Genomic DNA, 25107 nt, shown 5'->3' on the forward strand with positions numbered 1-25107 from the left:
GACCCCCTGAGGTTTGGTCTATATCATTTTTAGTCTAAAAAAATTGAAACTTTGCATCTGCCTCCCATGTACTAAAGAAAAAGTCAATTTAAGGACAAATTATCATTTATATGACAAATTTGCCCTTATTATTTCTCTTTTTTTTTTTATTTAAACAAAACATGAAAAATAAAAATTCAAATTCAAATTCAAATCTTTGAACCAGAGAAATACGGTTGTTAGTATTCGAAATCAAAACAGTTGTTTAAGATCGAAACATCATGCCATTCGAAATCAAAAGAGTTGTTTAAGATCAAAACATCATGCCCTTGAACCTCGCGTCAAGCTCTCCAATTTGAAGTTTTCTTAACCCTTCGAGCCATGGAATCACATCTAGCCATGGAATCACATCTTTCTTATCGTCGGAAGATTTGCTCCAAATCAGTCTTATCTTCTAGCCATGGAATCACATCTTCTAACCATGGAATCACATCTTTCTTATCGTACGTCGGACCAAATCATTTCGCCATGAAACGGTGATTGAGGTCATGATAGCCATTGAAAACCTCAAAAATAAGAGAATGTTTCGATTCGTATTCCATACCAGAGTCCCCTATGGTTCCATGATGGTTAATGGCACATGCCAACAACAGCTTACCCCCAAATCCCCAAGATTGCATCACAACATCCTCAATAAAGAATTTGCCATGGTGGCATCTTACCGCCCCAACCCCTTCCCCAATAGATAATTTTTTTTTCAGAACTAGTTTTTCCTTTTGAATTTGATTACAGATTTTTCTTTGTTGGTAAAAATATTTGATTATGGGTCAATAGCCGCCCTAAGCGGCTCGATTATCGATATACGGGGAGGCGATTCTCGTCTCTGCAGTTTCTGTGGTGCGTCACTGCATGGTTGTTACAGTGTTGCACAGCATTCGCAGAAAACGCTCTTTTTGAAATCTTTATTTTAAAATTTTACCCTTAAAAAAAACAAATATAAATTTTGATTGATCTCTTATTCTCTTTCATCGAAATCTTTATTTTATGGCTTAAAAAACCAAAAAAAGTTCTGGTGGATCCGTTTCCGCGTTTCTTGTTTCAAAATTCCAGTGGATGTGGATGGAAAGAGAACAGAAAGCATGAGGTCATGAACAAACAAGTACTGTTTATTTCCAATGAGTTAATTAATACATGTTATCTGTATTCTGTAAATTTAATTAGTAAATATAAACTTCCTAGGTTTTCTTCACAGTTCACTTTTACATTTATCACAACAAAAATCTGATTATCTATAAGACGCTTTTTTTCTTCTATTTTTCTCTTTCGAATTCATACATACTTGGGCTGCTTTTGCTTCCGTTATTTATCTTTTGCTGCAATTTTCAGCCTGATGGAACACAAAAGTGGGAGGAAAGCAAGAGATGTTCTTCAGTTGGTAAGTATTTGCCCTTTCATTTGGGTTTTGATTGATTCTTCTTCTTTAAGCTTTAGGGTTTCTGTGGATAACTTTGGCGTTTCTTGATTGATCTAATGCCTGTATGAAGGAGATTAAACGCGGGTAGATTTTCTTGATTGCGGTATCATTCTCGTTTTGAATTTCATGAAATTTGGTTGCATTTTTTTCATTTGTATTATTTTGCTCCTGCATTTTGGGGTTTGTTGTTTTCCTGGTGTTGATCTTCTTTTGTAGATTACAAGTTTCTTTTAGTTAGTTCTCCAGCTTCTAATTATTTTGCTAAAAACTGGATGTTTGGATTGATATCATGATGTGCCATGTTTGTATCACTTATTTGCTTCTTCTTCTTTTTTGTCGCTTAGTGTTGTTGTTCTTATCGGTTGATGGGTGTCTATCTGAGTTGAGACTGCGATGATCGTGAGCAAATTTTGCATGTATGCCCCTAGCTGTGCAATTTAGTTATTTTTAATTTTTAATTTTTTTTATCTTAATTATACTCCAAATTGACTCCTTCATCTAAAAGGCAGTAGTCATTGTTTTCTTTCTCCAACAATTATTGCAGTATTCATTTGAATGAATGGTCTGTTTGCATGCATGGAGGGAAATGGTGAAGAGGTGATCGCAAATGATGATGCCTCAGAGGTTGAGCGTCTCAGAAGGAAAGATTCCAACCAATCCTTGAAAAAAGACAGCAGCAATATGTTGGAATCTTCGACCGTGTTCATACCTCCTGGTAGTAAATGGTCTGGGACCTCGCCGCAAATGTATAGAGATACCTTATGTGGAAATTCTGTGACTCTGTCTGAACCTGCTTCTTCTAGCCATTGTTTTACAAATGATGCTGGGGTCAATGTTGAAGAGTTAACGGTGAAAAGTTACAAGAGTCCAGACCTAGCTAAAGTGAGCAGCTCAAACAGTAGAGAAGGAATGCTGGGGAGGGATCGGCAGTGGCAGCTTTTATATCAGCTGGGAGGTGACTTTAGAAGTGAGAATTTGCATGGTGACATGGCTTCTAGAGACAAGGATCCATCAATCCCAAGCAGCAAGGATGAGGTGAGGAGCATGTTTTCCCCTGAAATTTGGGTTCAAAAGCCTTTACCCTATAAGCAAACTAATCAGGATCATGCTGAGATCTCCAAACAATTTGTGAAGACTAACAAAGAGACTACCTCAAGCAATGGATTACATGGAGGTGTCCGAACTAGGGTTCTGTCGTCTTCTGGCTTTTCTCAATTTTTTCTGAAGAGTACATTGAAAGGGAAGGGAGTTCTATGTGGACATTCAGGATCTCAAGATGGCACGGATGTTGCTGTCACAGGCAAGAACAATGGCAAGGCTACATGCATCACTGGTCCCACTTCTGATACATCTATTGATGCAAGTGCAAAAATTGAATATCCTCCTTTGCAGATTGCAGCTAGGGTTGGCCCCAATGCCAGTGTGATTCATGGTGGAATCAGTTTAAGGGAGTGGCTTAAGCTTCGAAGCCCTCCAATAAATAAAGTTCAAGCCATGCATATGTTTAGGCAGATTGTGGAGCTGGTGGACCTGTCACATTCTCAAGGAGTTGCATTGCCAGATATATGTCCATCTTCTTTCGTTCTGTTAGAATCAGATCGGGTTAGATACATTGGTTTGCTGGCCCAAAGATTAGAGTGTGCTATGGATCAAAGTATTCCCTGCTTGGACCATCATTTTAGTAGGAAGAGGCCCTTTCAGCAGGGTATGCATGCTCAGACCAGCTTATTCACAAAACATAAAAAATTAAGTGAGCAGATGATGTCTGGTAGACAACAGCCTCAATTTCTGGCTAGATCTGGCTTCAAGTCTGTAACAGTAAAAGAGGAGAATATCAAGAATAAGGATGTACAGCACTCTGGGTATGGTTCTAGTGATCATTACAAAAATGCAGAATCCTGTACTCTCAACAAGTGTGAAGCCCCGGTTACATATGTTGCCACTCAACAGCCGATGGGCTGTGAACATGTTCAGTTGGAAGAGAAGTGGTACGCTAGTCCAGAGGAACTGAATGAAAGGAGGTGCACCTTGTCATCAAATATCTACAGTCTTGGGGTTCTTCTGTTTGAGGTATTAATGCAATCTCATTGGCTCCTTCTATGCATTAAGTTTTAGTAAAATTTGTCTTCTTATTGTCTTCGGACTCTTCTCTTTGATATTACTCAGTTACCACATTGTCTTTTATATCACGTGTAGCTGAGACATGGTGTGAAATCTAGGAGTTAAACCCAGAGTGTTATGTTGGTTTTAAGAAAATGGATATAAGGAATGATATAGTAGACCTGAAGTCATGTGATGCCATTTACATTGCACATTACACCCTTATGAATGATAATATGTGGTTGTATGAGTGTTCATTGAATCTTACATGTATGGAACATCACCATGTGTGAAGCTGAAAGTGAATCTCTCTTATATTTGCTTCAAGTTGTGTTTGAGCCATGAGCCTACTACTACACACTTCAGGAAATGAAAGGTTCTTTCATGTTTGTATTGTTGGCAGTGAATTCCTCTAGAGACTTTGTGACGTGAAATGAAGAGTAGTATCCATAATCCCTATCTTCTAGGGTACAATTCAGGAGCAGTCATGACCATGTAGTATGGCATGAATCTGTTTTTTGAGTATGATCTATGGGAAGGTATGTGAGTGTCATTTATCAACACGGAGACAGAACGTTAGGCTTGACAACCTCCAGAATCCAGAAAATGAGACATGGTAATTTGTTTGAACAAGTACATACTAGAAAGGAAATGGACACTCTTTTTTGGGAACTTTGGGACATAGATTATGGAAAACTAATCTTATGTGTTTCCTATTAGTCTTAAGAATACAATGTTATAAAGAATGGAAAACTCCTACCGGCGGCATATGTAATATCCCTATCCCTATATATAAAAAGCGCCTTTGTACCAAAAAAAAAAAAAAAAGAATGGAAAACTAGTAAACGTTAAGTAAAATTAACAGTAATAAATATTTGTCTCCATAGTTCTACGTAAATTATAATAGTGCTCTAAAGCTAGTGAAAGAAGCAATTAAAAGAAATAAATGACAGAAACTAGACAGTTGACACTGTGACAACATTGGAACATATCATGGCATCACATGACATCTGTCTAGTATCTCATTTTATGATATGCACAGTTGTGTTCAATTGAGTGTCCAACTTTGTGTGTATGGACTTGTGAATTATCTTCGAGTTCCTTATGAATGTAGAAATCAGCCGTCCTGGAAAACCTATCTGGAAACAGACAGTATCTTGTACAGTAGCCAGCAAAAAATCCTTCTGGTGCTTTTCCTAGCCACTGAGCCCGGGAACCAATAAATGAATAATTAATTATTTCATTGTTTATTTATTTTTGCTTTTCTTAGGATTTGTGTTGAAATCTTTCATCTTTGTGACTAATTTGGGCAGTATTTATCAGTTACTTAGCTGCTTTGAATCGTGGGAAGTTCATGCCACTGCAATGTCAGATCTACGTAGTCGGGTTCTTCCTTCAAGTTTTCTGTCGGAGAATCTCAAGGAGGCTGGTTTCTGTCTTTTGTTTCTTCATCCTGAATCTTGTTCAAGGCCAACAACGAGGTCTTCATATCCGACATACTTATTGAATTTCAAAAAATATATGCATCTTTGATTTCATTTATTTTTGCAAAGCATGACATGTTAGGTATGCATGCAGTTGTAGAATATTGCTGCAAGATGTATAACTGTAACTTACCAGTAAAAAACTGTTCCAACAGTACAAGGATATCGATGAATATAAAGAGTACCATGAACATCTGACCATGCACGTCCTTTATGAAATTTGGGGGGGGGGGGGGAGATCTAAGTTTTCTCGGGTTTGACATCAACAACGGCCAAATTTTGGTGTCCAATGTTGTTGTGTTTTAAAATATTAACCTCTCATTTACCTGTGAGTACCTGCATCCAAGGAAGAAAAGCATGCACGAAAGCCTTCCATTTAATGATGTCCGTTCCTTTTATATTTGCTATCTTATACTCGCTACTTCTTAGAGACTATAAATGGAAAGGTAAGATGCTTGTCATCCCACGGTCTTGGACATAGTTATATAAATTTGTGCTTTCTAAATAACTCTGCTTCTCAGTCATCCAAAGGTGGGTCAAGATCCACTGATTCCCCGTTTACCAAACCACCTAAGTCCTAAAACCCCAAGAGTGCAAATGGATCTTTCTTTGGTAAGCATAAATGTTTCTTATTTTAATTGATTTTTGTAGGATGCTACCAATTATTTGCTACAATTTTTATCTGATGGGGATGAGATCCTCTCTTTAACTGCTGTAATGGCACCTAACCACCATCCCATATAAACCCACGCCATCGAGGGGTCCACCCATCAAATGGTTGAGGTGACTAGCTCAGTGCTAGCTTTTTGGAGATACCGTGCTTAAGCTGAGATATAGCCATCTATTTTCATAAGAGTATCCACCTTTTACCCTTGAAATCTAATAGTTGCAGGTAGATCTGCACTCATTTTTATATTCCTCAATCTAACCATCTGCACCCTTGTTTATGTTATGGTTCCATATTATTATGTGCACTGTCAGACCTGGCAGCTTTTTCATCCAGTTACCGTTAAGCGTTTCAATTGTTTCTTATTTTTTCATCACTAACTAGATGTAGCAAAGTAGTCAATGTATGTTAGAGTAGTTGTCCAGAATGTCTTATAGATTGGACAGCTACACTAATTTCTTTGCGTGCATTTTTTTAGGCCTGGTGAATTATAATTATTGTTGTGCCTAACAGGGAAATCTTGCAATATGATTTGATAAGTGAATCTCGAGACTTGTCATGTGGAGGCCATTTGGCTTCATCTGTTGAGGAAGATGATGCTGAATCAGAGCTGTTACTTCATTTTCTCATATCTCTAAATGAACAAAAGCAGAAACAGGCATCTAAGTTAGCTGAAGACATTAGATACTTAGAAGCAGATTTGTATGAGGTTGAGAAAAGGCACTTATCAAGGACAGCAGGTGTTCTTTCTCAAACATTCAAGGGGTCACCTATTGCCAGAGAATCGTTGTTCCTTGGAGACCCTTTACGCTTAGACTCTCTTTCTGAGCTATACCGTGCGTCTAAACAGAATGAAGAGAGGTTGATGAAGAATATTAGCCAGCTTGAAAATGCTTATTTCTCTATGAGGTCTCAAGTCCAGATTCCCGATATTGATGCTACAACACGCTCAGATAAGGATTTATTGAGGAGCCGTGATAGATGTTTCTCTAGCCAGCATAAAAGTGAAGAGCAAAGCCTTATCCAAACTAATGATCGCCTTGGAGAGTTTTTTGATGGTTTATGCAAATATGCTCGATATAGCAAGTTTGAAGTTCGTGGGACATTAAGATATGGAGATTTGCTCAACTCTGCAAATGTGATTTGCTCATTGAGTTTTGATCGGGATGAGGAATACTTTGCTGCTGCTGGGGTATCGAAGAAAATAAAGATTTTTGAGTTCTCTGCACTGCTCAATGATGCTGTTGATATTCATTATCCAGTGATTGAAATGTTAAGCAATTCTAAGCTCAGCTGTGTTTGTTGGAACAGCTGCATTAAAAATTATTTGGCGTCAACTGATTATGAAGGTGTGGTTCAGGTGTGTATTTCTTTTGCACTAAAAGTTATTTGGACAAAAGCATATCATCCCCAGAATTAAAATATCCGTTGATATGTCTGTTATGAACCCAAGTTGCATGACATGTTTTTATGGTTCCATCTTGGAGACATTTTTCCTTGTTAAAAATGAATTGAGTTAATGGTGACTCATGCTATTAACTGTTACTTCATCTGCATCTCTATCTCTGCATATAGGTTGGCTGTGGTTTTGAAGATGGGCATTCTATATGATTATATGTTCTGAACCAAGTTAACATCTTAAGTTGGAACTGCTTTATGGACGTTAAAAATAAATAGTGAATAAAAAGAGTAAGGATGCTTTCAATGGCCACACTTTCATTCATTAAGTTTGTCTTGGCGGGAGCATGGTGGGAGATCTTGCTCTCGAGTGAGATCTTGCCACTAAGAAGAGGCGAGATCTCGACCGAGATCTCGCGCCGAGATCTCGCCATCTCGGTCGAGATCTACCAAAAAATGGGCGCAATCTCGGTGGGTTTTAGGGCCCCGGTTGGGCTGAAACTTGGTATTTATCTTATTTAAGGCCTCTTAAACACATTGGTGGCCTTAGATTTGTGAGAAAATAACCCTAACTATGTCTCCTAAGTCGACCCTATGTGTAAAACTGAAATTCAGTGAAATGCAAGGTTAGACAACGTGTAATGTAAAGATATCAAGTAATTCAAGTTATCAACTATCAAGTATCAAATACAATAACATTACACATCAAATATTCAAGTCAAGAAGTGATCAAAGTTCAAACTATCAAAGTAATAAATTGTTAAATGTCTTTAAAATTTTACAACCATAAGAATTAAGAAGTTTTAGACTTTTAGACTTTTAGTAAGTCATAAATCATAATCCATAAGTTCACAATCACAAGTCACAAGACTGACAAGATCACAAGAATACAAGAGACAAGAGTAACAAGATTATAAGATTACAACTTACAACTTACAAGACTAAGACTAAGAGTATCACTCAGCATTTTGCATCAATCGATTCTGAACGGTGGCCACATATGACTCCCAAGTCAACCCATCATTGTAGTATTTCACATATCGGTTTATATGGAACTGATATGTCTCCATGTTAGAATACTGGAGGAATAACACTCTGGGATAATCGTTAATCGTGGGTGGGTGAAAGTGCCATTCTTCTTGTTGTTGTTCATATTGCTGTTGAGTATGTGGGTAGGGGTTTCTAAACCACTCAGTTAACAACCCACCTTCACTCCCACAGGGGGAGACCGCGAGACCGCCGAGACCGCGAGAACCGGCAAAACCGAGACGAGACGGGCGAGAGCGAGAGGGAACCGCCAACCGCAATCCGACCGTACTCGCCAACTCCCCAAACCGCCAAACGCGGAACCTCAAACCAAAGTAGACAGCCAAAGCACGCAACACCAGCACACACAACACAAAGAAAACCAACACCCCGTCTAGAACAACGAAGACAAAAAACCAACGGGAACACAACGAAAGAAGAAAACCAAGAAGTACGAGACAAAGAGAGAGAACACAGACAATAGCCAAGGAAACAGAAAACCGCACCAACCACGATAAGGTTAAAAGAAAACGCACCAACCCAGACGGCACAAAGGGAGACAAAACAACAAGGGGCCCAAACCAGGCCACGGGCAGGACAAAGGCAAAACCAAGAGCCAACCGGGCCAAACCCACGAGAGGGCACCGAGGCGCCCAAAAAGGCACCCGCCGGACCGCCGAGGGTCGGATCTCGGTCTGGTGCGGTCCGCCGGGCGGTCCCCACCTGCTCCCATATGTGTACTCTCCAGGTGCAGGGTCTTGAGGAATAGCATGATCTCCATAAGAAGAATACCCATTGTAATTTGACCCGGTGCTGTGATCCCCGTATTGGTACCCCGATGACTGCCAACTGTCCAAACTCTGCTGTTGTGAATCACTATGACCATGATCTAGGCTCATGCTTCCCATGTTGAATTCAAGATCATGCATGCTCGCATCATCATTCGTTTGCCCTTGCCCCTGGTTTGATCTGCTCTTCCTACTCCTAGCATAAGTCCTAGAGATAGGGGAACTGTGGCTCGCATGTGTCGAATGACTCGGACTTGGTGGAGGTGACTCCCTTTGTTGACGTTGACTTCCACTAGAAACATTACCAGCCTAACTGCCTCCATGAGTTGAACTCGATGGCTGACTTGGGCCACTTGGCCCTCTGGTATCATCGGCATCATTTGAATCCCCACTACTAGTTGTCACCTAAGTTGTTTCAAGTCGACCAGGTGGCTCCACAAATGGTACAATTGGTCCTTCTGATGCTGCTACAGCAGCCTGACCTTCATCAGAAGACACATGCTCAGCCACAGCATCTGGGCCCATAGCAGCAGCAATGGTAGGATCCGGCTGCCCTCCTGGCCCATCCAGCACTAGCCACTTCGATCCCTAACCCACTGATATGTGACATCATCTTCCTCATCTTCTGCGGGGGGCTCGTGGAATGTATCAGTCAATTCAATCGGTTCACGATTGTCGTCATCTATTTCATCTTGTATTTGCCCTACTCTCAATCTCATGTTGTAATGCACATACACTAAGTCCTCGAGCCTCTTACTCCCCAATCTGCTCTGTACCTTACTATGGATGAGCGAGAAGGTGCTCCAGTTCCTCTCGCAACCAGAGGATAAGCAAGTCTGTGAGAGTACTTTAATTGCTATGTCCCTGAGATTTGGTGCACTAGTTCCATATAGCACACACCAGTTAGCTGCATAACCAAAAATAATAATGCATTAGGCAAGTAAGTCTTTATATTTATATAACTTACCAGTTATCATTTATAGAGTTATAGACTTAATGACTTATAGTAATGGACTATTTATCAGGATCATTTTTTTGCCTAGTTGCAACTACAGAAGGCTTTCCAAAACTCCCAGAGGCATCCCTGAACTCTCTCAATCTGTACACCAATTCTTCAATTATTGTATTATGTATATGCTTAATGCACTAATGCAAGAAGTTGAAGAAACAATCGAATAAGTTCTCATCTCTCCATTAATTGTCCCTTATATGACGGGATTTGACACAAGCTTCTCCACCACGTCTTGCACCGCATTCATCAACTTTACATCAAGCCCCAGATCATTCTTGTAATGGTACTTTGGGCTGAGGTAGTAAGCTTGCATTGTGGAAATAAAAAATTTGGTTTGTGATTTAGTGATTTGGTTGTTTACTTGTTTATAAATTATAAGTTATAAGTTATAACTTAATAAACTTAAAACTTATAACAAATTAAGAATGTAAATTAAAGTATACAACAAAAACTTAAAGACTTAAAACTTAAAAGTGACTCACCAGCCAAGTGTGAAGGATGCATCAAGTGCATCCCCCATCTATTATCGATGATCCTCTCGTAGGATTTGAAGGAGCTAGGGGCAACAGCTTTAACCAACTCTTTCATTTGCTCGAGGGCAGCATATATGCGGGGCATTGTGGGCTTCTTCTCCGAATCCACCATCTTAAAACAAACACAATAGGCTCTATAATGCCTAGTGTCCTATTTAGCTGCCTCCAAAAGGAATCATCAGCAATGGTTTGTTGGGCTAGTACTGCATCAGGATGGCTAGATCCACGCTAACCAAACCACTCCTCACTTGCAAACATGTGCCGTAGACCCACCACTTTCTTCTGGAAGCTTTTCAGAGCTACATAGTTGGTGGCGAATTTAGTCAATCCAGGTTTGACTAGATCACCCTTACAGTGGTTCCTCATCATCTTCAGCACATAACCATGGTTATAAATAAAATTACTTACCCTTCTAGCCCTCTCAACCACAACATTGATTGACTTTCTTTTCCTCAAGTCCTTCAACATAAAATCAATTGAATGTGCTGCACATGGTGTCCAAAAGAGGTGGATCCTGCTGCTCTTCTTCCTCATTAACATTTCATCAGCTTTTTGAAGTTAGCACCATTATTTGTGACAATTTGGATAACATTCTTTGGCCCTACCTGGAGGACCACCTCCCTAAGAATCTTGTAAAGGTAGTCAGCATCTTTGATTTTATCTGAGGCATCCACTGACTTAAGGAAGTATGTCTTTTTTGAAGTTAGCACCATTATTTGTGACAATTTGGATAACATTCATTGGCCCTACCTCGAGGACCACCTCCCTAAGAATCTTATAAAGGTAGTCAGCATCTTTGAGGCATCCACTGACTTAAGGAAGGATGTCTTTCCATTGCAGCTCACCATGAAATTAATGATGAACTGTCTAGTAGGACCAGTCCATCCATTAGCCATCACAATAACACCATATGTACTCCATTTTTCCTTTAATGAACCAAGGTATTCATCCACCTCTTGCTTTACCTTTGGTAAATATTTATTCATTACTTCCCAAGCTGTTGGGCCTTTAACCCCTACACCTGCCCTAGCAACTGCATGGATCATCCCTTGATAGTATGGTGTTTTGGCTACATTGGCTGCAATGTTGTTGTAGAGCATGAATTTGTTGATTGCCAACCTAGCTTCCTCCTCCCTATTGCCTTCTCTACCTCCAGCAAACATATATGGAATGCTTCTTTGATAGATGTCTTGTTGCATGAAGAGGGAAGGGTCTTGGTCAAATGTGAAATCATAATGTCTAGCCTTCCTCCTCCTTTCGGTCCTCTCAGTTCCCTGAAAACTATGTCTAGGTGGCATAGATGCCCTTGACCCTGAACCACCTGCTCCCCTTGTCTGTTTATATTGCCTCACATTCTCAACATGTAAGGACTGTCTGCTAGCTTCCATTGCTGCCTTCATCTGTCTCCACTCGGCCCATGACTAAACACCCATAACCCTCCTCTCTTCATTGTCGCTTGACTCCTCATCAACATCAAGAAAATGTCTAGATAGCACTGTATCCTCAAATTCCCTTTGCTTTTGTGCCATCTCGTCCTTTTTTTGTTTCCCTCCCTTTAAAGTTGCTGCAATTGCTTTTTGCACTTCATAAGGAACCTTGAGACACTTGGAAACATCTTGTAGCCACCAGCCAAATGTTGCTTGAATCTGGTTGAACCACCAGAATTCAAAATCTTGAAGCAATACTTTTATCGGGATTTCTTCTTGTCAGCAGTCAGAGGATCCCGATGTTGCCAAGCAATGTCCTGAGTCCCACTACTAGTGCCGCCACTCCCACTAGTTGCCATTTAAGATTCAAATGTACAGTATTGAAAGTCTGAAATGCATACATGAATGTTCCCAAATAATCATTAGAATAATTTTTAGATACATAAAAACATGTAAAAACAATTTATAAAACAACTAAGCACACACTTTGTTCTAAGATAACATATATACAATGCTCAAACAAACATGTTTGTATTTTTAAAATAAACTATATAATATGAACATCATTTAAAAAAAAACAGATAAATTTTTAATAACATATTATTTTTTATAATTATTTTATGTAAAAACAATTTATAAAACAACAAAACACACACTTTGTTCTAGGTAACATATATACAATGCTCAAACAAACATTTTTGTATTTTTAAAATAAACTACATAATATAAGCATCATTTAAAAAAAAAAGAGAAATTTTTAATAAAATATTATTTTTCATAATTTTTTATTTAATTATTTAAATAAAAAAAATAAAGCAAGCATGATAATCAAAATATTAATACATGAGATTGTAGCCCTCAAAATGTAGTTTAACATAAGTAATAATCACATTCATATCATAAGTATTTATTTATAATTATAAGTTTAATTTTTTAGATAATATATTTTTTAAATACGAAAATAAAAAAAAAAAAAAAAATTAATAACAGAAAATTAAAATTTTTCCATGAAAGTGTAGGTCAAAGCTTGATCATCAACGTATATTTATACCATACTCATACACCCATTGTAGAACCCTATTTGAAAAAATTCAAATTTGGGGGAAAATCTTACATTTCTTGAAGATCACTTGAAATAGGCTTGAATCTATTGTTGTAGATGAGTTGATGATGTTGCTATGTTGAATCCCCAACAAATTCCGGCCAAAATTTGAGTTTTCCAGCAAAAAATGGCCTTGCAGTGAGAGAGAGGCAAGATATGCCTCTTTCGAGTGAGACAGGGGCTTTTTAAAGCCCCTAAAGTAGTTAAAAATGGACCATTAGCGAGATCTTGAACCGAGATCTCCCATCTAACATCTCTCGCATACCCTCTCGTCTCGCTATCTCACGATAGCGAGATATCTCGCGAGATCTCCCACCATGGGCGAGAGTCCTCCCGTCTTCTGCTTCTTGGATTCTGGACGCCAAATTTTGTTGAAAGGGTAAATATAGTGCACCTGATAAGACCATTTGGAATTTTGAGCTCCAAAAGATGGAGAAATGGTCCTTATGTCATGTCGGAGATTGTGGAGATTGTGGACTTGTGGCATTGAAGATTTTAAACCATAGTTGTCAAAGCGATTGGGGTTATGTCTAGGCAAGTAAGCGACAAAGCGGTGCCTAGGCGGCAATAAGGCGACCAAAACAGTTGGGTCAAAAATTTTCAATATAACTACTTTTAAACTACTTTTCAATACAATTACTTTTAATAATAAGCTAAACAAATATTCAATAACCACATTCATCCAAAAAAAAAAGCATTCAAGAAGCATAATTATGAAAAATTATTCAGAAAAAGAACACAAACATAAGTTTATCTCATCAAACCATGGTTGTCAAAGCGTTTGCTTAGGCATTTACCGATTCATTGATTCTTGATGTTGAGTATGGCTTATGCTTCGCATTCTATTGCCAACGGGCATGGGGTCCCGCTCATGGAGCAAAAAATAGGTTCTATGTCACTTTGGGCCTCCGAGTTCCTTTGCAAATTGGGCATCAATTAAGCGGTTCAAAACAAAGCGGTTGAAAAACCACTTTGCCGCTTAGGCGGCCGCTTTGACAACCATGATTTAAACTAGATAATCTTGTTGGAACACACTATTTTATGAACAGGCTAGATTCTAAGGTGCAGAAGCACCAGTTTCCATCCAAAAACCTTATTTTGGAAACAATTTCTCGTACAAACCTGGGTGACAGGCTTACCCACTTACCAAGTACCTGGGTGGATGCTCTTCCACCACAAAGGAGGAATCCAAACTATGTTATCTTATCGGAAGCCCACCTTTTAAACCATAAGCTAGATTCTGAGGATCGGAAAGTACCAGATTCCCATCAAAGCAAATACCTTATTTGGAAGAAGTGTCTCACATAATCTGGTGTAGGAAGGTTCCCCTGATTTCTCCCTAGTACCTTTTTTTTTAGTTGGGGGAAAGATAGGCAGAATAGAAGATGATTGGTGTTTTGGTGCACTTTGGGATACTCTTGTTTCCAATTATTAAATAGAACTTCGAACTGTCAAATTTGAGTGTCTTGAATGAATCAGATGCTTGGTTAATTTAGTGACAAGTTAATGGTTTTTAGGCACTTGACAGTTATGACCCATGGATCTGTGCCTTTGTGTCTGCTGTATTAGGGTGCCTATTTATGAGTGAGAACATGAATAAAATCCTCACCAAAATAAAAGAGAGTTCAAAAGCTTTTGGGGAATGGTCTAGAAGTGGATCTTTTTGGTTTAGGATTCAACCATTCCATTTATTAGAATCAACTTAAACACCACCTCTAACCCCCCACACCAAAAAAGAGAAAAGAGAAAAAACAACCCTTCTTACTTATCAAAGATGTTATATTTACTTGGTTCCTGATATTTAAAGTAGTCGTGTACCTTGAACATTGGAAAAAATGTGGACAGGTGAACTAGATAAGGTAATTCTGAGACCTGGCAACTATATTTCTTTACAACAACAACAACAATAAGCCTTGTCCCAACTAAATGGGGTCGGCTACATGGATTCTTGCCCTCCAATCAGTTCTGTTCGAGGCCATACTAGATACAAGACCTAAGCTATACATATCCTTTCTCACCACTTCTCCTAAGGTTATCTTAGGTCTATCCCTAGCTCTTCTAGTTCCTTCAATATGGATTATATCACTTCTCCGTACAAGAGCATTTATAGATCTCCCTTGAACGTGGTCGTGCCACCTCAAACGACTTTCTCGAAGCTTATCACTTATGGGAGCAACTCCCAGACCAACTCTAATATGATCATTTCTTATCTTATCCATCCTAGTTTTGCCACTCATCCATTTTAGTATCTTCATTTCTGCTACATTGAGTTTATCTATATGATTCTTTTTAACAACCCAACACTCTGCACCATACATTATAGCTGGTCGAACAATAGTCCTATAAAATTCTCCTTTAAGCTTTAATGGAATACGCCGATCACATAAGACCCCGGACATACCTCTCCACTTCATCCACCCTATTTTAATTCTTTGGGAAACCTCATCCTCTAAATCACCTCTTTTACTTATGATTGAACCTAAGTACTTAAAACAATCACTCTGAGGAATCTCTTTATCGTCAAGTATCACCACCTCATCGTCTGCCCGATCATGACTAAAGTTACAAACTAGATATTCTGTCTTTGATCCTACTAAGTTTAAAGCCTTTTGATTCCAAAGCTACTCTCCATGATTCTAATTTGGTATCAATCCCCACTTGGGTCTCATCAAGCAACACAATATCATCCGCAAAAAGCATACACCAGGGGACCTCATCTTGAATGTCTTTGGTTAATTCATCAATTACTAATGCAAATAGATATGGGCTTAAAGTTGACCCTTGATGTAGCCCAACTGTTATCGGGAATTCATTACTTTGTCCCCCCACTGTTCTAACACTAGTCACCGAATCATCATACATATCCTTAACTATATCTACATATTTACTTGCAACACTTCTTTTCTCTAGTACTTGCCAAATTAACGCTCTAGGGACTCTATCATAAGCTTTTTCTAGGTCAATAAATACCATATGAAGGTCTTTCCTACATTCTCTATACCTTTCCATAAGTCTCCTAATTAGGTAAATAGCCTCCGTTGTAGATCTTCCCGGCATAAACCCAAATTGGTTCTTCGTAACTGTAGTTAAGTGTCTCAAACGGGTTTCAATTATTCTTTTGCATAATTTCATCGTATGACTCATCAATTTAAAGCCCCTATAGTTATTACAACTTTGAATATCTCCTTTATTTTTGTAAATTGGAACCACAACGCTTCTCCTCCATTCATCTTGCATTTTCCCTGTGCTCATAATCTTATTAAACAACTTAGTCAACTAAACTAGTCCATGGGTTCCTAAGTTCTTCCATACTTCAATTGGGATTTCATCAGGATCTTGTGTTTTGCTGAGTTTCATCCTCCTTAAAGCTTCTTTTATTTCGGACATCGAAATTCTACGTATGTAAGTTCGAACATTGGTGCCTTGGTGAAAGGTGTAATCGTTCGAATCATAAGTGCTAGAAGAATGCTCATTTAGTAAACTAGAGAAATAGGTTTCCCATCTTTTCTTAATGTCCTCCTCACAAACTAAAACTTTACCATCTCCATTTTTAATACATCTAACATGGTCAAGATCTCTACTCTTCCTATCCCTCATCTTAGCTATCTTATAAATAGATTTTTCCCCTTCCTTCGTGCCCAACTTATTGTATAACTCTTTATACTTCTTTTCCCTTGCTTTTCCTGCAATTTTCTTAGCTTCATTTCTATCCAACCTATACCTTTTAAGATCCTCAACATCCTTAGTTCTTTGCCATGTCTTAAAACTAGCTTTTTTATTTCTAATGGCAGCTTGAACCTCACTATTCCACCACCATGTCTCTCTATAAGAATGGAGCTTTCCTTTTAATTCACCTGGGACATCTTTAGCCACCTTCTTAATACACATAGCCATCTCATTCCACATTGCATTGGTATCCCCTTTAAAATCCCATTTTCCTTGTTTGACTATTTCATTAACGAAGGATTTCAAGCACTCTCCTTTCAAATTCCACCATCTTATTCTGGGATAGTTTACCTTGGACCTTTTATGTGTTCTTGGGACTAAGCACATATTCAAGACCACAAGTCTATGTTGTGCAATTAAGCTTTCCCCCGGTATCACCTTGCAATCCTTGCACAACAATCTATTAGTCCTTCTAGTCAGGAAGAAATCTATTTGGCTTCTATGCTGTCCACTTTTGAAAGTAATTAAATGTTCATCTCTCTTTTTGAAGTAAGTATTTATAATAAATAGATCAAAAGCAGTAGCTAAATCTAAAATTAAAATCCCCTCCTCATTCCTTTCTCCAAAACCATATCCTCCATATACACTCTCATATCCTCTTTGATCTTTTCCAATATTTTCATTTAAATCACCTCCTATGATAATCTTTTCTCCTTGACAAATTCCTTGCATTAAACCATCTATATTTTCCCAAATTTCTAGCTTTAGACTTTAATCTAATCCTACTTGAGGTGCATATGCACATTTTATATTTACGAACTCTTTCTCCATTACAAGCTTGATAGCAATAATCCTACCACCCACTCTTTTAACATCCACCTCATCCTTTTTTAAATATTTATCCACTATTATATCCACTCCATTTTTATTTGTTTTATCCCCAGTATACCAAAGTTTAAAGTCATCCAACTTTTTGGTTTTTTACCCTTCCATCTAGTCTCTTGAATGCAAGCTACATTAATCCTTCTTCTCCTCATAACATCTATCAATTCTAAGCTCTTGCCAGTTAAAGATCCTATGTTCTAAGATGCCAATCTAATCTTACGTTTATGGACTAGCTTCTTTACCTGCACTAGTTCACGGCGCGGGAACCCTTGCCTACTTATCACCGCATCCGGGTGCCTATGCGACACATCGCTTACAGGGGATGCCCTAGCTAACCCTTGCCCACTTATCACTACACCCTGGCCATAGTGTAGCGTGTCGCGTCTTATGTCGGGGAACACCCTAGCATAGCTTTTACCATATAAGGTCGAATCCATGAAAAAATGTATGGCTAGATTTTTTCCGGTGCCGGCTGCCGACCTGACGCGCCAACCCTCCTCCTTTACCTAGACTTGGGACCGGAAGCAAAACACTGGCAGAGTTTGGCAAGTATACTTCTTTCATGATGAGAAATATAACATTGACAATTTAACTTGTCTCTTGGTGAATTGTTTTTGTAATGGATTCTCAAATTGGTACTGGCTATATGTATAAACCGTGTTGCTTCTTTTGAAACAACTGCTGATAAATTGTTACTCATTTTCTTTTATGTATCATTATTTTCATTGCAGTTATGGGATGCTAGCACTGGTCAAGGTTTTTCTCAATTTGCAGATCACGAAAAGAGAGCATGGTCTGTTGATTTCTCTCAATTGGATCCCACAAAATTAGCCAGTGGAAGTGATGACTGTTCTGTAAAAATATGGAACATGAACGAGGCATGCTTTTCCTTCTCTTTCATTGTTTTGTTTTTCTTCTTCTTTCTCTTCTTTTTTTGAGTAAGATGTATCTGATCTACAAAAAACATGGAAACTCTACAAAAAGAAGCTGCAAGTTGATTAGAAAAGCTTAGCTCCAGGGAGAAGAATTTTGAGAATTTCAAGTGTCTTTTTATTATTCATGGAAACACACGGATCTGTTAAATCTGATATAGAGGAAGATTTTGAAAAGTTAATAATTTGGATATGAAAGATGTTCAAGAATATTGGTGGATTTTGTGTTGCGAATCTGGGTCGGGATACCGATCACTTACAGGCGCACCCAAGTCTTAGAAATCCCAAATCATAAGAATAAGTGGCAAAACAGTGGATATTTGAAAGTTTAAATTACTATTTACCAGTGGTAGAGTTGTAAAGAAACATAAGTTATAGCAGGGGTGGCAGGATTGTGATTAATATGAAGTTGCAGAGGAGAGTCGCAGAGTTGTGATAAAGCAGAGTTGTAAGTAATCACCTCTTAAGTAGAGGCTTCAATAGTTCAATGTGGGGGTAGGGTAGAGGGGTATTTTTGGAGCTTGAATTAAAACCTGGCAATTTGAAACGGTGAAAACCAGGAAGCTCCAATGGAGAGAACTCCTCCTCCAACCATTGGATGAGGCTGAAATTTCAGGCATATCTCTAATTCAGGCCCAACTGATTCGACACAAAACTGAACTTGGAATACAAGTCAAGCACTAAGGAAAACTCTCTCAACTCAGGTCTGGCGGGAAGGATGAAACCGGATCTGGTTCCGGTTAGGTGCTCATTTGAAAGGAGCATTTTGGGTCAAATCACTTGGGGGTTTGAGTAGCCTGGAGATAAGCTTCCTTTATTCCAATTCCCAGAACAAGATCAATAGACGGCAAGCTTTCCTCAATTCTATTAGTATTGCCCAGCAGAGGGGAAAAACAAATTCCAGAACCCAGTTTTAGGAAAATCAGGAAACTAGGAATGAGAGTGAGGTTGAAATGAGAGACAGAATTTTGGAAGAAGAACTTGAAGATGAGAGAAAGAGAGAACATTAGAGGAGAGTAGTCGAAGATGAGGGGAAGAGAGAACATTAGAGGAGAGTAGTACAAACTATCTTTTATGGTAGCCATCAATTTCATTTGAATAGCAAGGAATGAAGCATCATGATTGCTTCCATTCTAGTCCCAACTCTTTCTTGATTTTTATTAGTCGTGGCTAATTGTGCGTCCTATTGTAGCTGAGCAGTACATTGCCACATAAATCCAGAACCGGCGTTATGCATTCCAGATTTTAATGTCCTCCCTCTTCCATTTCACAAACCTATTGTGGTCCTGTAACTTTTGATATGCCGGATATGCTATTGGGCTGAAGGGAACAGAAAGTGAAAATTTTAGATACATGTATAACTTTTTTATATGGAAATATACATATTGGCCTTTTAATTGGGAAGCGCTCATGTTCAGATTGGACAAGGAGATAAGACCATCACCCTGCCTGTAGCTACATCAAAATTTAGGCCCATCTGTTATCACAGTTTACTGTATCCCTTGAGGAATTCCTGCGGGCTTAACCTCCTGATATGCCAAACATTTGAGGGTAATATTTGTCGTGAAGGATTTGTCTAGGTTCTATTTGCCATTGATAGTGGCTCTAATCCTGTATATAGTCATGATGGCTCTGTTATGGCTCAACTTTACTGTTGCTTTGGGCATTCAATGTTTATGAATTTAAGAGGTATTCTGAGTGCAAACTCTATTTACAGAGAAATTGCATCGACACAATCAGGACTGCTGCCAATGTCTGCTGCGTACAGTTCTCTGCTCATTCCACCAATTTGCTGGCTTTTGGTTCTGCTGATTACAAGATTTACTGCTATGATCTTCGAAATACAAGAATTCCTTGGTGTACATTGGTTGGGCATGGGAAGGCTGTTAGCTATGTGAAGTTCTTAGATCCAGAAACCTTTGTTTCTGCATCCACCGACAACACCCTCAAGCTTTGGGATCTCAAAAAGACAAATTCTACTGGGGTTTCTGCAACTGCTGCTTGTACCTTGACTTTTAGTGGTCATACTAATGAGAAGGTCAGTGTCCCTATTGTAAATACTACTTCGATTTGATTGTTCCATAAAGGTACTGGCTTACCCATTGACCCTTTTTTCCTTGTTGCTTCCTCAGAATTTTGTGGGCTTAACAGCTTCTGATGGATACATAGCTTGTGGTTCAGAATCGAACGAGGTATATTTAGCTTCAACTCAAAATTAAGTGCTGTATTTTGTATTTATTTTTGAAGAGGTCACTGTGCTTTGCTTGAGCTGTCATCATGAATATGGGGGTTCAGATTTGAGGATGAAAAGGTAAAGGTTGTGACCGACTTGAGTCCACCCTCCACAGGACCCTGCCAAAGCGGGAGTTTCACTCACGAGCATATTCTGGTTGCGTTTTTGAACTGATAATTCAAATCCATGCTTTATATTTGTATCTAGATCAAATAGTTGTAGTTTAGATTGTTCCGGTTATCTTACTTTTCAAAGATGGTCAATTTAGTATTATGAATAATGTTAGAAAATAAACTTTGATCAACCAAAACAGTGCAATAACAAGAAGAGCTTAGAAGAAGAAAAAAGAAGAAGAAAAGAGAACAAGAAAGAAGAAGAATTGATAGGAATCACATAAGCCTGCGATTCTAACGTAGCACTCTTAGGATCGCAGCCTCTTATTTATAGATTTCAATAGTTTAGTTAGCAACTTGAGAAGCAAGCCATTTTGCCCTCTGAAAAAAGAAAATAAAGAGTACAACTTATGGACAGAATTTTGTAGTCTTCTTACTCTTAAAATGTGTCCAAAATAGAAAGTACTGAAAAAGGAAAGTTCTGGAATTAATAACTAATAGAAAATAAAAACTATGCTTTTTAGAAACTACCAAAACTTGTGTAGCAAAATTCCTACATTAGAAAGAGTAGCATGTCTAAAAAAGAAACAAGGAATAATGTTATTAAACTATTCATGTTACTGTTCATGTGAACAGTAACAACCCAAACTTCAACAAATAACATCATCAATACCCTAAAATTCAGGCTGATATTGGATATTCTTGTGTATTTGATGATGAAGAAACAACTCTGCTATGGCAGGAAAAGAGTTATTTTTTTGTTTCATTCCTACCTCTCTGCTTTACCATGTCTACAATTGAAATGCCCATGCAAAGCGCTGAGACCCCCCATTGCCATAGGCCCCGGTTATGAGTGAATTTCCTGGTTATGAGTGAATTTCTTGATTGGATGATCTGAATATAGAATAATTGTTTTTTTCCTTGTTCACCCTTTATTTTTTGCTTTGGGGGGGGGGGGGTACAGATATTAGAGGAGCTGACTCTAGTTCTCTCTATTTGTCTTTCAGGTTTATGCTTATTATAGATCTTTGCCCATGCCTATCACTTCTCACAAGTTTGGCTCCATTGATCCTATAACTGGCAAAGAGACTGGTGATGACAATGGACAATTCGTTTCCAGTGTGTGTTGGAGAAGAAAGTCAAACATGGTGGTTGCTGCCAACTCCAGTGGAAGTATAAAAATATTGCAGATGGTGTGAGAATGGATGAACAGTAGATCTCAAGTGAAGGTAAGATGAACAGTTCTGATCTGAAGGTGCACAGCTTTGTGATCTGCAAAGATTTGTTTTTAGTCATTGAGTGGGTGATGACTGATGAGAGGCTTGGTGACTGTAAATGAAGAAGACACAAGAAGAAGAGAAACTAACCATCGAACTCGCATATGGTTCAGTTGCTCTGGGATTTGTGTCTTACACTTATCCCTAAAATGCAAGGAGCTGAGCTCCCAAAAGGTGCCTCAGACAGGATTGAATAGTTCAACCACTTACACTGTCACTGGTGTGGGGCTTCAGGTTTTGTTGGACAAGTCTATGTGTTATCAGAGCTTGAAGAATTGGAAGGGCTACATTTAGCACTATCTGGCCAATACTGTATCTTCAAACGTGAAGAGTGGACTGCTGCTACTTCTCCTTGGGCATTGATACCAGAAACAACTTCTACCAAGCCAAGAAAGACCTGCAAGAAGAAGCTAGAAATGCATTTTCTCGACCAGTGGCATACAAACTGAGACAGGAGGCTCGGAAGCCAGGTAGAGATGGTGGTAAAAGATAGGAAACAATACTGACAGAGCCTCCATTGTTTTGTTGTCCTGTGACTCATGTTCAATGGTGGATGCATACTTGGAATATACATGGTCTGATGGGTACATGGCCAATCTGAGTCAGTTTGTCAGCCCATGCTTTCCAGCAAGGAAATTCACATTGAACAGATTTTTGACAAATTCTAAAATTCATTTAAATATAGCGATGTAATTAGTTGCTGCAAAATGAATTAATCCCCTGTCAGGGTAATTTGTGTATAAAATACAATCGGGTTATTCATTTTCTTTTTGGCTTTTTGGAAGAGGAGAAAGCCCTGAAAGGGATGGATTGTTAAAAGATTGTATCAAGTGTACCATACCTCCACATTATTCTTTGTTTTTTTTTTTTTAATCCAAATAAAAGAAAAATAAAGAGATTGTTAGAACAAACACCACGTAATAGTAAATCGAAAAAGAAACAAAAATGAATGCATATAGAGATTTAACATGGTTCACACATTGATGTGGTATGCTATAACTACGGGCGATGAATAAGAGTTTTTCTACTCTGTAAAAGAAGAACATAAGGAGATCTTACGACCAATCACCAAGAACGGCATTACAAAAACCCTTATTAAAAACTTTAATCGAAAATCTCAAGTCTTTCAAGAATGTGGTAGACGAATATAAGATATTATACTATCATACTATTATATAAAAGCATGTACTCCATTTTTGCCACAAATCTTTTCTTTGACTATTGTATCCCTCATTTTAATTCAAATGTCATATGTTCTCCATCAAATTTTTTTTGTCTTTTTTTATTTTTCTTTACAAATTGTGGGTACCTATAATTTTTTATTTTGTTTAATTTATAAATTAAAATTAGGAAAGAGAATTTCCTCCTATTGATTTCATTATATCAATCCTTAATAAATAAAATTTTATTCAAATTAGATATTATACAAATTAATTCATAAATATTGTTATTTTAAATCCAACACGATTTAATCCCTAATAAAAACTTTTGATTAAATTCCTCCATCATTTTTTATCAATCCATCCCATCTCTAATATTTTACCAAAAAAAATCAAATTCTATTATATCATATCATATTATTCAAATATAGTTTGAGATAAGAATCTTGAGATTCTTTATGATATGTTTTTTTCTTAATAAATAATGAAATATGATACAATTTGGTAAATTCTTAAAATGTAATTAAAAATAAAAAAAAAAATAAAAACTCTCCCCCTTTTCTTTTTACCAAAAAATTATTTTTTAATATAATTTTATATTTATAGGAAGCAAAATTCCTTATTTGAGATTCAATTATTTTTTATTCTTAAGAAATAAGATCTTATGGATTTATCTCATTCCCTAATTTGAGTTTCCCTTTTTTTTTAATTAGAAATTATCATAATATTCTTGATAGATTATTTGCCTTAAAAAAATTATCCTAATTTTATTAAATTATTTCTATTTCAAAAATAAATAATAATAATAATAATAATAATAATAATAATAATAATAATAATAATAATAATAATAATAATAATAAAAATAATAATAATAATAAAAAATAATAATTTAAAATCTTTTCTTAAATTTGAATCTCTCAATTTCTATATCCATTTTTTCCTATTAGAATCTATTCATCTCTCTAAAACTTTCTTACAACTTTATTTCATTTTATTTATTCTTTGTAATTTTTTAAATAATAATAAAATATGAGTTGAGATATGAATATTGATTTTGTAAGATATATATATATATATATATATATATATATATATATATATATATATATATATATATATATATATATATATATATATATATATATATATATATATATATATATATATATATATATATATATATATATATAAAAATAAAATAATGAAATACCGTACAATTGGGTAAGATTTTAAAAGGTATTATAAAAAAACAAACAAACATAAAATCATATCCTTCAGATCGTACTGCATGGATCTTACTGTTACGGATCCTTTAGATTCTTATGTTAATCATGCAGCACTTTCCTTGGCCCTATTCTCACTTCCCTCACATGAAAATTCTCTTGGAGGCGGATGATCACTGCTATAAAGCTGCAATTGATGATTATCTGGAGAATTATCAGTATCGTATTGATGGGGCTAAACAATATGCTAGTGTAAATTAAAGAAACAAACACAACTGTAATGAATCAAGCATTCAACACACAAGCCACAATAGAGACACACAAGAATGGAGAAAAGTCACCAAGGAGGCTTCTTGAGAACTATGGTAGAATGATATTCTGACCGTTAGATATGAAGAGCTAGGTGCCACGACCATTCCCTTCAAATCTCACTTCATTCCGGCAACGTATCACCATCGGATTCGCCGAAGAAACCAGAAAATCCCTTCTTCCTTTTCTTCTCCCGCTTCGGCTCTCTCTCATCTATTTTCACGACTTTTTTCTCTCTCCTGTTTTTTCTGTAATCTTTCTTTTGAAACCCTATTGCTTCACTTAAAGCTGGGCCCACATGGCTTTAATGGGCTAT

General features: G+C 37.4%; 1 protein-coding gene across 1 annotated transcript; it reads left to right on the forward strand.

The window, feature by feature from the left end:
- The first annotated feature begins 1163 nt into the window (after nt 1–1163).
- Nucleotides 1164–23169, forward strand: LOC149029779 (protein SPA1-RELATED 2-like). Its single transcript, XM_089142123.1, has 9 exons — nt 1164–1414; nt 1798–1869; nt 1998–3523; nt 4877–5034; nt 6218–7064; nt 18273–18419; nt 20191–20511; nt 20606–20665; nt 21827–23169. Exons 3-9 carry the CDS (start codon nt 2009–2011, stop codon nt 22016–22018), a joined length of 3240 nt encoding a protein of 1079 aa, XP_088998249.1. The 5' UTR covers nt 1164–1414; nt 1798–1869; nt 1998–2008; the 3' UTR covers nt 22019–23169.
- The last annotated feature ends 1938 nt before the right edge of the window (nt 23170–25107 follow it).

The sequence above is a fragment of the Hakea prostrata genome, chromosome 1 (genome assembly GCF_041222555.1).
Source record: "Hakea prostrata isolate BN-2017 chromosome 1, UWA_Hpros_2, whole genome shotgun sequence".
Lineage (NCBI taxonomy): Eukaryota > Viridiplantae > Streptophyta > Magnoliopsida > Proteales > Proteaceae > Hakea > Hakea prostrata.